At 34.6% G+C, this 16,984-nt stretch overlaps 2 protein-coding genes across 5 annotated transcripts; one reads left to right on the top strand and one right to left on the bottom strand.

Moving 5' to 3' along the window:
• Window positions 1-1,797: 1,797 nt before the first annotated feature.
• Window positions 1,798-5,107, top strand: LOC122310687 (rRNA-processing protein FCF1 homolog). The gene is made up of 9 exons (XM_043124798.1): window positions 1,798-2,058; window positions 2,187-2,252; window positions 2,426-2,531; window positions 2,784-2,826; window positions 3,147-3,219; window positions 3,680-3,767; window positions 4,437-4,493; window positions 4,581-4,659; window positions 4,880-5,107. Exons 1-9 carry the CDS (start codon window positions 1,988-1,990, stop codon window positions 4,891-4,893), a joined length of 597 nt encoding a protein of 198 aa, XP_042980732.1. The 5' UTR covers window positions 1,798-1,987; the 3' UTR covers window positions 4,894-5,107.
• Window positions 5,108-5,958: 851 nt separating this feature from the next.
• Window positions 5,959-16,586, bottom strand: LOC122310671. 4 transcript variants are annotated; one of them, XM_043124771.1, is made up of 14 exons: window positions 15,738-16,585; window positions 15,474-15,560; window positions 14,142-14,251; window positions 13,473-13,523; window positions 12,542-12,713; window positions 11,461-11,778; window positions 11,175-11,378; window positions 10,035-10,523; window positions 9,612-9,821; window positions 8,618-8,806; window positions 7,807-7,970; window positions 7,512-7,664; window positions 7,352-7,430; window positions 5,959-6,675 (listed from the first exon to the last, which is right to left on the bottom strand). In XM_043124771.1, the coding sequence occupies exons 1-14, from the start codon at window positions 16,179-16,181 to the stop codon at window positions 6,250-6,252; spliced, it is 3,096 nt and encodes a 1,031-aa protein (XP_042980705.1). In that variant the 5' UTR covers window positions 16,182-16,585; the 3' UTR covers window positions 5,959-6,249. The 4 variants fall into 4 exon arrangements, 3 of the variants coding, with proteins under 3 accessions (XP_042980705.1, XP_042980719.1, XP_042980710.1); XM_043124785.1 differs by having other exon boundaries at window positions 15,474-15,550; window positions 15,738-15,881; XM_043124776.1 differs by lacking the exon at window positions 11,175-11,378.
• Window positions 16,587-16,984: the final 398 nt, after the last annotated feature.

Here is a 16,984-nt window from a genome sequence, read left to right as displayed (position 1 = left end):
CAAGTTACCGTTATGTCATATGGCATTGAAGGATAGCAAATAAATTTCAATCAGGAAGTAACCGAATGACATGTTTTCCAAAACTCTGATATAAAATCTGATTTTTTAAACCAAGAAAGAGAAACATTTTGGAAGAAAAAATAAGTAGTTGTACTTCCACGATTTTGAAATATAGCAAATAGATTCCAATGGAGATGATTCTTCTATGGATTCATGGGCCAATAATCAAGAAGTAACCAATCACATGTTTTCAATACCATGTTAAAAAATATGATTTTTTAAATAAAAAAGGGGAGAATTTTTGGAAGAAAAAATAAGTGGTTGTAGCCAAATGATGTGTTTTCCAAAAGGAAAATGCTATGCATCCCGCTCCTAACTCCTGCTGGGAGCCACCGCTGCAAAAAAAAAATTATTTTTTTATTTTTTTACTTAATAATTAAGAAAGTATTTTTGAATGATGTTGTGAATTTTTTTTAAAAAAAAATATTTAATAGTGTTAAAAAAATATATCAAAAAAATGTGAAAAATAAATAAATAAATTTTACACTAACGGTGGCTTCCAGCAGGAGTTGGGAGCGATAGCCGTAGCATGATCCTTTCCAAAACTCTATTAAAAAATCTGATTTTTTAAACCAAAAAACGGAAAGAGTTTGGAAGAAAAAATAAGTGGTTGTAGTTTCATGATTTTGAAGGATAGGAAATCTATTCTACTATCTTAACTTACATATCTTAACTCAAACTATTTCATTATTATTAATAAATCATTTCATTATTATTCATAATTTTCATATAACAATAAATTATGCATAATAAACTATTTAGATTTATAAAATTAAACATAAATAACGGTTCGTGCATTGTGCGGATTATAGGCTTGTCATAATAATTTGTAAGTTGTTTTTGTTAAATCCGACTGTGTATTTCTCTTATATATTTGGTCTTAAAATCTTTTCAAATTATTTTTATTTTTTGGGTTTAGATTATTTGCATATTTTATTTTTTTACTTTTATTAAATATTTGATATATGGATAAACAGTAAAAGAATTCAATTAGTTAAAAAAAAAAAATCTTAAAAAAAATTATGATATGTAATGTATGGACTTATATTTAAAAAAACTCCTCATTTTTATAACATAAAACAATATTATTTTTACTTCAAAAAAAAAAAAAAAAAAAACCTAAAGTGGGAGAGATTATACCTACATTCACTCGAACTACTGGACTCCTCTCTGCCCCCGTCGCCGCGCTTCCGTCTTCATCGGTTTTGATGGCTCTCTATCTCGTTTGCCAATCAATCTAAATCACCAACTGGGGGGAACTCTTTGTTAGGCTCTTGATGGAGAAGCTGGTATTTGACTGTGATTCAGAAAAAGGAAATGCAAATATCCAGGAACAAGAACGTGAAGCTGAAAAGAAAATAGGGAAACTTTCATTCTTTCAAAGAGTAGCCATGGGTCTGTTCGAGGCAACTCAACCTCCCAATTCAGTCTAGAATATTTGATTTCTTCTTGTCTTTTCTTGGTTTGTCATCTTCCCTATATATGGTACTGCTACTAACAGAATTGTCTCGCATGGAAATGAAAATGATAAAATAACAGTGCATGACAAAAACAAAAGCTAGAGAGGACAGCCCATTAAACTCTGCGTTTCATACAAATGAAACGCCGTGTTTTATTTACGTCTATAAGGTGCTCCTTTCCGTCTCTGGCACGCTGCACGCTGCGTTTAGTTCCTCATCAACAACTTAAACGACGTCGTGGCTAGTTGTCTAACAGATTCACTTCACTTTACTTCGTGACTCCAGTTCCGTCCTTCATCCCACCGTATCAAACCCAGCCTTCATTATTTGGTATCAAACCCAGAATACCTAGGGCATCCCCGTCGCCTCTGCTCATCGATCCTCCTGCCGCCAGCGGGTCCCTAACACTCTTTCGTTCGGAGTAGGAATATCTATATCTTACGTTCTTTCGCTGTGCAATCAAAGAGATGGGGAAAGCAAAGAAAGGTCCTAAATTTGCAGTCATGAAAAAGCTCATAACCCAAAAAGCCATTAAAAAGTAAGCCTCAATTCTTATTTTTCTTGTTCCTTCAAATGGTATAGATTTCCTCTGTCGACTTCGTTTGAAAGCTTTTTATTATGAGTCTCGTAGTTTGTCGTAATTTTTGTTCTATGTATTGGGTTCAGTTACAAACAACAGGTTCTGGACCCAAAAAAGAAAGATGGCAGCGAGAAAAAGCTCCCAAGAAATGTGTAAGCTTTTTTTTAACCGTTAATCGACGTGATTTATTTGTCTTTCTTTTGAGTTTCAAGAAATTCCCAGATTTTGTGAAAGTTCTTTTTTTTTTTTTTTTTCGTGGGTGTAATCCTCTGGAATCAATAAGGATTTACCTTTTTCTAAAGTGTTATTTTTCAATGTCATTTAGGCCAAAGGTGTCGTCGGCGCTTTTCTTCAATTACAACACCTCGTTAGGACCGCCGTATCGGGTTCTGATAGATACCAACTTCATCAATTTCTCTATTCAGAATAAAGTAAGTGATTGTTAGTGTTCTCGTTTTGAGTTAGTTGTTTTTATCATCGGCGGATTAGGCTGAGATATGCAGACTTTGAGAATCGTCAAAAACCTTGTGATGAAATTGAATTGCTTCTCAACTATGTAGAGCGTTCTTGTCCAGTAATGTATTTGTTGGATGAATTCTGGAAGGATAATAATTTGTTGTACGTTGACACAGCAGTTCTACTTCTAATCTTAACTTGCTCGATTTACTTTTTTTGTTTTGTAGTTGGACCTGGAGAAGGGAATGATGGACTGCTTATATGCAAAATGTGAGTTTAGAATCACTTGTTTTTTCAATTCCAGATTGTTAGTCATTCCATTAGTTTTTACGTTTGACGCAAGAATTCTTCTGTGTTGATGAGGTATCTTAAGTTCAACATTGTTGTGAATGTGGTTTATACCAAGGATTGAGTGCCATGTCACATTTGCTTTGCAGACAGTTGGTGATGTCTCATCTTGTATACAATATTAACCTTGAAAATATAACTCTTGGTTTTCTAGATATCTTTGATAATCCTTGAGTGATAAAAAAAATATCGGTTTTTCTTTTATTTATTTGTATTAATCCTATCTACCGTTTGGGCTGAAGGCACTCCTTGCATCACGGATTGTGTGATGGCAGAACTGGAGAAGCTTGGTCAAAAATATCGAGTTGCTTTGAGGTATCCTTCGTTGTGTTTTTGTACTCTGAAAATTTTCCCAATAGATTTTTTTTCTAGTGGTTGTTCATATTCCTTTCTTCAATACTGGTATATAGAGGTTCAACCATTCAAGATTGTTGGATGCATGTGTTAGTGTGTGTGTGTGTGTGTGTGTGTGTAAGAATTGGATTAGCTGTGGATCTCTTTATAAACTGTTATTATAATAATAGTTTTTTTCTCATTTGGAAAGAGGAAATTATTCTACCAAAATGAAAAGGCACTAAGTAGCTTATATCTCAGTCTTTTTTTAACTGTTATTATAGCAATAGTAATAGTTATGCATAATATGAGCCGACAACTAGTGCATTAGTGTTCTTCTACGAGTAATTAGTTTTGCTAATCTCCCTGTATCCACTTATTACTTGTGACTCAGCTATTGAGTTTTAACGCCCTCTCCTCCCACCTCTTTCTCTCTTGACAGGATTGCTAAGGATCCTCGTTTTCATAGACTAATTTGTACTCACAAAGGGACCTATGCTGATGACTGTATTGTTGAGAGAGTTACTGAGGTATGACTTGAACTAATTTAATGCTGAATTTCTTATGTGCATTACCTGTTTTTAGTGGAGCGAGTGATCAATTTTTCCACATTTTTGAAATTTGCATCAAGGCATCCATAGTTAACCGTTTTCAACTATTTACTTAACTACTTTAAATATAGGTGAATTACTTATTAAAAAATTCATGTGGCTCTGCAAATCCTTGGAGATAAGAGTTAAAATTTATGTGGCTCAATCTTTATTGCAGATTTGGATAAATTTGTTTCTGTTTTTATGCAGTTACTTGTAAAAAAACATATATAGGTGAAATCCATACAATAAGATGCAAGTTTATACTGTATTTTTGAATGATGATGATGCATGTTATCATTCCAGAATTTAACCTTCACCATATGTCTTGTTCTCCATCACTTCAATGTTTGTATTAAAACTGTTTAACAGAGTATATAGTGGCCTTGGGATGGAGATATTTCTTTACCTGATTTCATGCATATAACATTATCTATTTCTCGACTTGAATTTCTTGTGTTGTAGCTGATATCATTTGGCATATTAGTAATTTGTACCAAATCAATGTTCTTTGAAAACAATGCACCTGAGTGAATTATCAATTTGTTTTGTTGCATTTAGCACTATTTATTTTCTTGCAACATTCTTGAAACAATGTGTTGAAAACAGCATAAATGCTACATTGTTGCCACTTGTGATCGAGATTTGAAGCGAAGGATCCGAAAGGTATGATCAATTAATAATGGCTTGGCTCTTTAGTTCTTGGAACTGGATTCTGGTATATAAATTATAAGGTTACTTGTTTGCTGGCAGATTCCTGGTGTACCAATCATGTACATCACAAAGCACAGGTACTCGATAGAGCGGTTGCCTGAAGCAACAATTGGTGGAGGTAGGCTAATTTTGACCTATTTCTATAAATTGGTCGGAAGAATTAATTATATGAGAAATGATAGGCTTTGCCTCCCGCCCCCTTTGAATATATAGAATATATATATATATATATATATTCTATATATTCTTTATATATTCTATATATTCAAAGAATTCTTGCTGTTTTTCCTCTTTTTTGGAGTAATATTTTCTGAGAGTCATTCTGGTGTCTGGTGCAGCTCCAAGATATTGATGACTGAAATATCATCCTTCAACATTGGGAAGACTTGGGTTCTGTTCTGCTTAAATGGGTGATTACAGATTTTGATGCATGTAATTTTGGATTCTCTCGCGATATTATATAAGTCCAGGCCAGTTCTCTTTTTTATCTGTAATTTTTTGGGTATTGTAGGAGAAGAATTGACATTATTAATTCATATTCAGTCATACGAACTTGACCCTTTTCATTCGTGATGGATGCACCAAACGTTTAACGTCCGTGAAAAAATGATTTCTGTCGACGTAATGGGTCCTGAGGATAGGATGCGATCTTTTGTCGATTTATGGGAGTAACGTTAATAATAAAGTTCAGTTAGATATTCTGAATTTTCTTTAGAATGGTGCGCTCAGACAAAGATGACACCTGAAAGGATCATTGTTCTTCGTCAAATAATAGAAAAAAAATCACCATTATTCAGAATTCAAATGGCTGAAAGAAAACGTTTACGAAATGAGTGGAAATTATATAGAGATATAGGAGGAATAAGGGTATTATGCTTTACCTAAAAGCATATAACTCATTTAACAAAAGTTAATTATAGATGTTGGAGAAGATGGAATTAAAACAGTAGAAAAAGGGAATTAATTATCGAAATTAAGTGAGTTATATCTATTGTCAAGAGAAAATAGAGTAATGATACACTTACAATTCTTTTAAAATAAAAATTACAAAAAAAAAAAAAATTAAGTGCTTGTGAATTTCTGTAAAGCCTCTTGCTCCCAAAAAAACCTGGTTCTCATCGCACGTGCCATGCCAGGTTCCTCTTTCAAATCAGTAAATATTTAAGAATCGTTACTAACAAAGTGTTGAGAGGTATGACAATCAACATCAATGCACTATGCTTCCTCCAAGCTCATTATGTTCGCATATACAGAGTCAACAATAATGCATTCCCTATCACCAAAATCAATGGCAACTTGATTCAATGGAAAAGATGACAAAAGGTGTAAGAGATGGATTATCCTTGTACCCTTGTATGCGAACACGGTGGATAAGTATCTGATCATTCACCAACGGCAACAGTAAAAGAGTGCTTGATGGTCAGAAATATCCGAGCGTCTCCATTTTCTTTTTTTCTTTCAAAGAATGTATTGTCTTTTGAACAAGTGGGATAAGAAAAGGCGAACAAGTGAACCTACAGTTTATGCATCAGACAAAAGATGACCAGAAGGATGCAATTTTGCATACAAAACCCTCATGCAAAATACAAACTTATGCATCCTTCAAGCAAAAAATTACAAAATGAAAAAGATATATTGGGTTAAAAAATGAGAGGAATTTCAACTTACACTACTTTGAATGATGCCAAAACCCCATGACTTGTAATCTTTACCTAAACATAGTCGAGTTTGATTCCGGTAAGGGCTTCACATACTTCCCTATTTCTTTTTGGTGGGTTCGCTTCCTCATTCTATCAATCTTTTCCTTACTCTTTCGCTTCCTAGTTTCTTTTTGCTGATGTCGTAAAGCCCGTTCTCGCTCATACACACCTTGCCAGAAGACCTCACCAGTCGATGGCCACAACCACCGTCTAGTACGGTTCTCAATATCTGCTTCCTCTGCCATATCCTCATCCATGCTCTTTAGCGTGGCGAATGAGAACCATCCAATCCACATTTGACCTTTACGACTTTTAAATCTATGGTGTTCCTGCATCTGACCTGTCTTGGGGTTCACATACATCATCCTCCTTGCACTGTGGTATGCCCAAACATTTATAAGCAGCTCAAGAATCCGTGAGTAGCAATGTTTATCCTGCATATTGTAACTTGTAAATTCATTCATTCAATAGCCACAAAATGCAAATACCTGCATTACCAGCCATATAATTTGGAAGACTCGGTACCCACAAAATGCACAGGTAACCTGAGTTACCAGCCAAATAATTTGGAAGACTAGGACTTAAAGTATCCATCCGTACAATTAATTGATTCTAGAGAATAAATAATTTCCGTATCTTTTGCCCCTTAACTTTAGGTGCCAGTGATTAGCGCATCCAGAAGCCAAGAAAAGAGATCATTCCAATTACTAACAAAACGCACATGCCTATATAATGGTGTCTTTCATATCGCTTCACAGGAGATTGATCAAATATATCAATATTCATCCCAAACAGTTAATCCTCCAAAACTAATCTAATTATGACTATGTATAAGGACACCATACAATTCAGTAACCATAACTCAATAGAACATAATTTTTTTATATTCGTATTTTGAAGAAGCTTCTAGTTTCATTCCATTACCATATGGTTCCTGACTTCCCCAAGGACGTTCAAACAAGAACATACTCAATAACCAATGACCTAATAATCAAGTTGTTGATCTATCATAACTTCAATTTGACTACAAACTTAAAAGCAGTTTGATATATAACTTGTTGACAGAAAACATGTCATAAAAATTATATATTATTGAAGTAAGAAAGTTACTTTGGACAAACTCAGATAACAGAATCCACTTGAATGGTGCTCATCATACATATGAGCATCCAAGGCATCTACAAACATTCTGCACGAGTTCATATCAAAGGGTTAAAAAGTGAAATAAACCTCAAATGCTAGAAAAACCAAGTTGTTTAATGGTTCATACCTAGAAAACATCACAAATTCTAGGAAGGACCTAGTTGGCAAAGCCCAGCTATGCATGACAGACCATGTACCGCCATCTACAGGCATGGATGGTAAAGAATCTAAATCGTGCTTTATGCCATACATCCTCTTAAGAGCCTCAGAAAATGCAAACCTTTCATTGCAAGCAACATGGAGAAAATCAGGTTATAAGTTAAACTACAGAGAGAAATGGGGGGATGGGGTATGAGAATGAATATATGCAACATTCTTTATATATTACAAAATTCATCTCACAGATTTTCAGTCTCTCATACTTGCAATTTCCAGCATTTATAGCATCACAGAATGACCAAAAGTCCAGCTGGAAAGGGTTTCGTGGATCCAAATCCAAGCGTGCCCAAAAGTACAGTGCATCCCCATGCCTCCGTGATTGGATAGCATCTAACAGTGCATTTTCAGCAATTCTAGACAAAGACGCCTGTTTAAGTCCCCACATGAGATATAAAGCAGGATTAACAAGCAATAACAAAAAACTACTTCATTGCTTTTGTTTGAGTAATCGCTTTTCTTTGTTTTGCATCCAAGCCCAGATTATCTAAGAAATTTGGAGTTTTTAGCCATCAACAAATAAAACAAACCCAAAAAGTTGGGTGTTCAATACACCTAGTGTATTCATTCTCTCAACACAAAAAGATTCTGCTTCTTACACAATTTTGTTGTTTTCACTTTTCTCTGTTTCAAAAATGTTATCAAAGTTCAAAATTTAAAAAAAGAAATTGTATGTATTTAGTAGGCATAAATGATTACAAAGCTTGAGTAATAAATATACTAGGGATACATATTCAACCATCCCCAATCAAAAAGAGTTTCACGTTTTAGCCATATGGAATTTTAATATGAATACCAATCTAGCTTTATTTGACTTCAAGTGATCCAAATTCCTGTTTATAAGACCTATTGGTTCAATGGTTGCGATATGCTTGTTGCAATAAAGCCAAGTGCCATCTTCTCACAAGGCCCCACAACATCATCACACTCTTATTTTGGCTTCAAACGGGATGAGGGCCAAAGCAGATTCAAGAAACAAAGGCCTTGGAAAAAGCAATACAAAGAGCAACCACATACCTTGCTTGCTGTTGCTCTCCAAGACTGAAACCCAATCCAAGCATTCTTGTGTACACGGTCAATTGAATTTGCAATTGCAAAAAAGGCTCCATATTCACCAAGTATATCTCGATAGTAAGGCTTATTCAGAAGTGGCAGACGAGAGGGTGCATCAATATCTTCTGCCCTAGGTCTCCGGCCTTTAGTGGACTGCAAGTACCCGTTCCATGTATCCACATGAGATTGAAGATAGTATAGCTCATCTCATCCAAATTCCAACTTAAAAGAAACTAGCACAATAACTAATAGATAAGCACTAATGCATGCCTGGGTACAGAATAAAGGTTCCCAGAAAAACATACACAAGAACAAGAATACCAAAACAACTGACCATGCACAATGGACCCAACTCAAAATCAAGTGTGCATACTGCAGAGGGTTGTCTAGCAAGAGTTTCAGAAGCACATATGAGATGAAGAGCACCATTAAACCAACAACCTCCATGATGAGGCATAGCATAATGAACTGCAGTCCTCTTTAAAACTCACCAAAATAATCAACAGAAAACAAGAATGAAATTTAGTTATTTAACTACCCATAAGTTGTTGATTATCAATCTTTCTTGGCGCACAGTTTTTTTTTTTTTGATTGGCAAACAAGATTTTATTGATCAAAAGCCCAACTATTGGTGGTGCATAGAAATTAACAAAATAAAGATATCATTTTAAAATAGTCAGCAGATATTAACACCCCATACTGAACGGTGAATGGTATACTGCTAAACAAGGTACATATAATATCACCAACAACAAAAGAGACCATATGGAGGAAAACCTGCCCCATTGATTATAGGAATAAACAGACAGTTTTTTCCCTGGCATATCGTTTCTAAGATTGACATACCTTTGGGATAAAGAGTAATGTAATTTCATATTTATATAAATATTACAATATTCAAACTGCAACTATGTCTTTATTATGAAGACAAAGGTGGTGAAATAGTTTAGTAACTTACCAGCCCGATCCCACGATAAAGGGAAGAAATGTGTAGGAAAGGCCAGGTACCCTCCCCAAAGTAAGGTTCGTAAATGCACAGCGGTTGACCAGTCCTTACAAGCTCCCCTTCCTCCCTTTCATGCAAATCGTTCTTAGATCTATCAGCCTTTTTTGCACTTCGATATACTTCCTCCCAGGTTCCATAAGACTGATCAGTTCTGCCCTTTATCTGCATCAAAGTCCACATAAGGTGTGTTTTTATACAAAAACCCAAATTTTTTTTTTTTTATATAGGTAAGAAAAGATTTATTGAGGCAAGTAAATAGGCATAGTCCAAGTACACAGGAAAAAAAAAAAAAAAAAACCCAAAATATTGTCAGGGTCACCAAAATATTTCATTCTACATTTTACATAAATTACGTTTGTCCCACTCATCATTTACCTCTTCTTCTTCTCTTCCTTTTCTGGCATTAGCCATCGCAATTTGTTTCTCTTCCTCCCATATATTATAAACAAACAATTCATTAGCAGCTTTTGCATCTCCAAATCTCTCTCTTTGAGTGTGGTTCCAGTGCTGCTCAAACTTGTCTAAAAATGTGTGACTTCTCAAAGTTCTGTCTGTTGAATATGTCAAATTTGATGCTACTTCAAACAAATGCCACTGCCATTTTTCCTTGAATTTGGGAGGGATTTCTGCAACATCCCCAGGAGAAGCAACTTCTGATGGGAGCTTGAGAACCTTGAGAAGGAGTGAAGCATAACCCTCAACAGTTTCCAAAACCATCAGGTTTCTTGCAGTGCTTCTTCCTATTGAGGCAATATTGCGAGCCAGTGGTGATATTTTTCCTTTCAAGAACACTTGCCTTATCATTTGTGTCAGAACCTTAGTATTCTCCTTAGGGAAAAGATAGCCATTCACCCTGTCATCAACCTGAGTTATTGTTGCCAATAAGTTAGTTGTTTCATTAGAAAATAATAATAATAGTAATAATAATAATAATAATAATAATAATAAGATGGGCAGGTGTTTTCACTACGAAACAAGAATAATAAGATGGGCAGTGTTTGAGGTGCCATAGAAGCAATCAATCTAGCATACACAATAGATGAAAAATTAAAAGCCACATTTTAGTTAGCTCCTCCCTATGGGATTCCTTCTTTAAAAAACTATACAACTGCTAGACAGGCTCACCCGATCTTAAGATAAACAATTCAAGGTGAGTTCTAGTAGTTGAATAAACTTTAGATCTAGGAGGACCTTTGCCGAAGTCTCCAAGTCAACTAGATAGATGCATGCACAAGATAGAAAATTATTTTGGTATAAAACAATTTTGGGCATGTCAACACTTAATAGTACATTTGGCACTATATGGGAAATAAAATTTCAATGGCTAAACAGGATTTCCATGCCCGCCTCAAGTATTGGGGATGGGAATTTGCTGAGTTGAACGAAGATTATGAATGAATTTCCCCGGCATGAAACTTCTGTTGTTTATACTTCATAGCATACTCAGTTTCTCTGGAGCATCTTGCTGGTTAGGATTGGTGTGTGAAGAGAAGAGATAAGTATTTAGAACCATACATATTTTATTATCATGGATAGATCGGGGGCAATGATTGGCTTCTCGAAGCACATAGCTTTCATCAAGATGTCTGGAAAAGACTGCTCTTCAAGGAAGGATCCATATATTACAAGATCAGCCATGCTTAAAACATTGTCTGCATCGACATCAAGAGCTTTATGCTTCACAATGCCACTTTGATATTTCAATTTTAGAGCAATTTCCTAAGGACAACCAGATAACTAATAAGAAGCTTAAAATAATATATCCACAAGTAGATAGAACCACATTTCTGCAGATATGTACCTCAATAACTGCACCATAGTTACTTGTTGAATCCCCACTCAGAACAATGATTTTGAGCTGAGAATTGGAACTATTATCTAATGGGAACTCCAAAACAACTGGTAATAAAGCCTGTAAAATGACTGCATGCTCCAGCCACAAACTTCTGTACAAAAATTGGCTACCCACAATTGCTATAATAGCATCTTCAGGCTCATAACCCATCCTGAAATGCAAGTTATCTTTATGTGAGGCCATTACTGTGTCTGCTTCCCACGCCTCAGCAGGAGAACCAGGAATTACAAAAAAGTTTCCAACATCAAATGTGGCATAAATCATCTGTTGAAAGGAGAGAAAAAAAATATATATATCAGACCACAAGAAATAGTAGAAGCTTCAGCACCTATTTTAAAAGTGTGACCAATTAGGCAACGATAAAGTTGACATCAGCAACATTTTTACTCAGCATAACATGATTTTCATTGGATTATAATAAAATTGCACATTAACTACATATCCTGACTCAGATATAATCCTTCCCAATTGATAAAGAAACTAATATAAAGGGAATACACAAACCAAGAATAGTGTCAATGTTGCACATAGAAGATTCTAAGGGCATGTTTTGGTAATAAGATGAGATGAGAATTTTGTGAATAGCAATGAAATGTTTGTGAATAGTAGTGAAATGATTTGAGTTAAGATGTTTTATTAAGTTTTGGAAATGAGAGAAAAAGTTAAATAAAAATATTGTTATAATGTAATTTTTTAATATTATTTTTGTTTTGAAACTTGAAAAAGTTGTATTTTTTGTGTTTTGTTTGAAAGTTTGGAAAAGTTGCAATGATTAGGTAATTATTAGATGAAAAAGTTGAAAATTTGAAATTGAAATGTTTTCGTGTTTGAGTGATATTTGGAAAGAAAATTATATGAAGTTTTGAGATGAGACGAAATGAGATGAGATCATCTCACTTCCCAAACAGGCCTAAGTGAATACAGTGAAGCACCTTTCCAAAACTAATGGGTGTGACAAATCATTAATATAAGATTCTGATGAGTCTCCTTTAAAAAATATATATATATATATTCTGTTACATATTACCGGCAGTACATAGTTTGGAAAGACGACAACAGTAGAACGGTTGAATACTCTTTTCCAATCACTCAAAATGCCAGTCTGCCCATCTGAAATATATTTTCTTGAACGAGTAGCAAGCGATCTTTCATGGATGGTCCATATAAGAGGTAATGACTTGAAAGGTTCCTGCTCAAAACTGATAGAAGTAAAATTATTCATTATAAGATAACTATGCTGATGGAAGGAATTCCAAGCATTGCCAACATGTTCAGAAAATATATATATATGACTAAAGAAGCCAAAAAAGCACAGATCAGAGACAGATAGATGTCAGATGGAGCATAATCAGAGTGATTAAATTGGTAAATGGATTTAAAAGCATAATCAAAGTTGGTAAATTGGTAAATGGGTTCGAGATGTTGGCCTGAAAGATTAGAAGCCCGAGTTAGGACCATTATTACAGTCGCCCCTTAGGCAACACCATGCCATGCCATCTTCATCGGCCACCCTTGTTCTGACAACCAAGGGAGGCATTAAACCAAATGATCTAAGGTCCACTTGGCCTATGTTTGAACCTCTGGTCTTCACACATCTCTCCAGCTCAGCACACAGCCAATGCCTCATGACCAAGGCCACGAAAATGTGGAGAACCAGAAACAGCACGCAACTTATAAACAAAGGATTTTCTTATAAGTAACCAATAAACTAAGGATGAAGATAAGACATGGTCTATTGGAAATTGTTCATCTAAATGTGCTTTTGTCACTTTGTTTCTTCATGCTTTTAAAAACTCAAGGTAATGGTAGCAAATCAGCGTCTTCAGATCCAACTGTTCCACAAACTAATTTCTGCACTGAAGAATGTACAGGAGAGAAGAGACCAGAGAGTTCAGGTAACACTAAAAAATTGGAAGTTCATTGCACCAAAAACATAAAAATAAAATAACTTATTTTACCATGAAAATACACCTTTGGCTTGAAAAGAGCTCACAAGAATGCCATCATAGCTGCAAAAGATATACATTTTGTTATATGTATCCAAAGTTTAACAGATCCAATAAAATGACATAAGCAAAAACTTAATAAACTGCAGAGACCGTATTTATTTATAATTGCATAGTCACTGCAGTCACATTTATCCCCCAAACGTTTAGGGTATCATTATAGATAAAATAAATCATAATGGATGTAGTATCAATTCTATTTGCATGAGAATCATGAGACTAAATTAAGGAAATAAATTAGGTTCATCTCTTGTATACTTCCTGTGTACCTGGGCCATGCCTAATTATGTGATGTGGATCAATAAATTATTCTTACCTATAAAAAGAAACTAAATTAAGGAAATATTCAGTTGATTGCCAATTAAGAAAAAATAAAATCAAATTACATAGTTTGCCGAGGCACATCAAACTAGATTCCAAATGTACAGAAACTGACAAAGTGCCAACGTGTTAAGTATCTAGTAAGTTAGAACAGAGTTGGTTTTCCTTTCGTCTTTCTGGATTAATTATATTACATACTAGTTCTTGTAAGAATTGGAGCCAAAGGATCTTCAATTTGATTCAATCCAAACAATCCATTTTATGAAACATTATCTTCAAAGTTCAACATATGTTACATACTTTAACCAATCTACAAAACTCGGCATGTTAACACATGTTTGAATTATGGTGATTGGAATTCCTATTTTTCTCCAAATCTCACGAACAGGACCGTCTTCAAGTGAGAAGACCTGCAAAATTATAAGAAATGAAATGCCATCATTGGAAGTTAGATTTATGTAAAGACAAAACTTCTCATTATATAATATTGTTGGAAATAGAGAATTCAAGGTAATGCTTTTAGCTAACACACGACTCAGCTAATTTGGAGATGGGCAACTCTGCAGTTACAAACAGAAGAAAGAAAGGACTTCAAGTCATTTCTGCTGAATTAGCTGGATATAATTCTTTAGAAGATATCAAAAGTTCTTTAGAAGATAAAAAGAATTTTTTTTACAAACGAAGATGGAAAAAAAATTATGAACAAAAAAAAGATGAAAATTGCATATGACTATATGAGCATATACTTAATGGCATGGAACGATTTAAACCATCCAAATGTCATAAACATCCATAAAACATATATATGAGTCCTCATACCCACAGTTCCCAAATTGTCCACACTTTAGGAATTGGGAATGGGAGCACTATCACTCAACTCTCTGAGGCTCAAGTAGAGTTCCCATTATCTGAGTCCTTAAATTTTCCCACTCCATCTATAAAGGCCTACCACGTACTTAGCTTTTATAGCATTGTCTCTCTCCAAAATTGCCAAATTTTGATTCACAACTTCCTTTAGTATATATAGAAAACAAGAGTAAGGCATAGAAGAGGAGGGGAAAAATGCACCTTCTGATCTCAGAATACAGTAAGAGACAAAAAATAAAAAATAATACTAAATTTAAAAAATAAAAAAAAAATAAAAAATAAAAAACCACAGAGAAAATGAAAAACAATCGACTCCTACAAATGGAAGATGAGATGACAAGGAACGCCAGAATACTAAGCACAGCAACATAAAACACGGTGGAAAACGGTTGCCAAAGCAAACTTGAAATTTTGGGATGATAATTTACATTATAGCTCAAATGCCATCAGTAACATTTGTTTAAAAGTTTCTCACAAACCTCTTGGCTACCCACTACGTCCGTCCGTAACTTAACGATTTCGTGGTCATCCCATCGATAAAAAAGCGTTATATCTAGAAATATTTTTTACTTTCTTCAACATATTCTAAAAGTATAGATACTAAAAAAAACTAGTAGAATTTTATTTTTATTTTTATTTTTATTTTTATTTTTTATAAATACGGGAGGGGAGTTTCGAATTCCAATCCCCCATTTTGGAGGCTGGGGGTTATGCGGCCACAGGCCTTTGGCAAATACTAGAAAAAATTGATGGAAAGTAAACAACCTGAATTTTGTAGCCGATCTCCTGCAAAGCAGCGGCAACTGTCACCATCAGTAATTGTTGTGAATCAACAAACAGATCTGCAAAAACCTTCAAGTAGAAGATGAAATCAAACAGATAGGCAAACAAGAAAGGCCATCCTCCAAGTGAATATCAACCACGCAAAATGATAAAGCAGAAAAAATGAAATACGATGAAAGAAACCACAAATATTCTTGATGGTAGTTTTTTTCATTGCGGTATTACTGATAGCAGTTGAATACTGACCAATGCAAGTTGGGGTTTTCTGTACCCAAAACGCTGTACCGTCCTGTTGGAAGCAGAAAAATAATGATTCGCCGCTCTAGCTTCTTTCTGAAACTTCTCCAAAACCTTCGTAGGCTCAAATCGAACATCCTCCGCAAAATCAATCACGCCCATTTCCTTCAAAACCTTGAAATCCCCATAACTAAGTTCCATATCTTCTCCTAATGAAGTCCCTGTCTTCTCCACCACCGAACCAGGAAGATAAATCTGGAAGAGCGCCACTAAGAAGAGGAACACAGTCACAGTACATATCCATAGGAGGTAATCTAGCTTCTTGAAAATCAAAAACCTTGAGAACCTCGATCTAGGTCTCTGTAAAAACTGGTGTCGCTCGGTTCTACCAGCTGAGTGAGAGCGGAAAAGGTTGTCTCTCTTCAATGGAATCCCGGATTCCAGAGACCCCATTCAGCATCCCATCCAATATTAGACTATAAAAGCTTGAAATCCGATACAAACATTGAAATCAGACGACAGAAAACCCGCAAATATAAACAGAGTAAATGTTTTCAGCATCGAGTGAGGCACGGGTGGTGCGTTGAAAATGAGAGACGTGAAAGGTCAGAGAGAGATTTGGGTCATGAGGACGATGAAAACGTGTATTGAGTCGTAGTCATAATTTGTCAACCGAGAAAAATGGTTTTCTTGTGACTTTTGATGGAAAAAATCTGCGTGCAACAAACTCGGGTACAATCTAATGGGGGATTTACAGTTTGATGTCCGAAAGTTTTTGTTCTTTCACGAGAATAGCACGCTTCTTCCGCAGGGAACCTAATCTTACTATTCAAGCAATGCTATTCACAGAGACTATACATTTTTCTTCTTCAAAAGTAATTACTTATAAGAGTAACTAAGCTTTGCATCATCTTTTTAAAATAGAATAAAATTTATTATAAAAATTTTTTATTTAAATTTTATATTTATTTATTTTTTAAAAATATTCTGCGATCATTACTTATTATTTTATGACTGTAAATATTATTTTCTTTTTATTTATGGTAAAAAATATTCTCAATCATTTGTTTCACTTATTTTTTTTTTAAAAAAAATTAAGCAATACTATTATTCCAAACATAGTATTATTGCAGCCAAGATTTTATACAAATAAATTCATAGATTAACATGATTTTATGTAATACAGATTGACTTTATAGTAAAATTAATTTTACAATTTAACGTAACATACTAAATCACGTCAATTTATAATTAAC

The sequence above is a fragment of the Carya illinoinensis genome, chromosome 1 (genome assembly GCF_018687715.1).
Source record: "Carya illinoinensis cultivar Pawnee chromosome 1, C.illinoinensisPawnee_v1, whole genome shotgun sequence".
NCBI classification, from domain to species: Eukaryota; Viridiplantae; Streptophyta; class Magnoliopsida; order Fagales; family Juglandaceae; genus Carya; species Carya illinoinensis.
The sequence above is the reverse complement of the archived record's forward strand: the minus strand, read 5'-3'. Positions and strand labels throughout refer to the sequence as shown.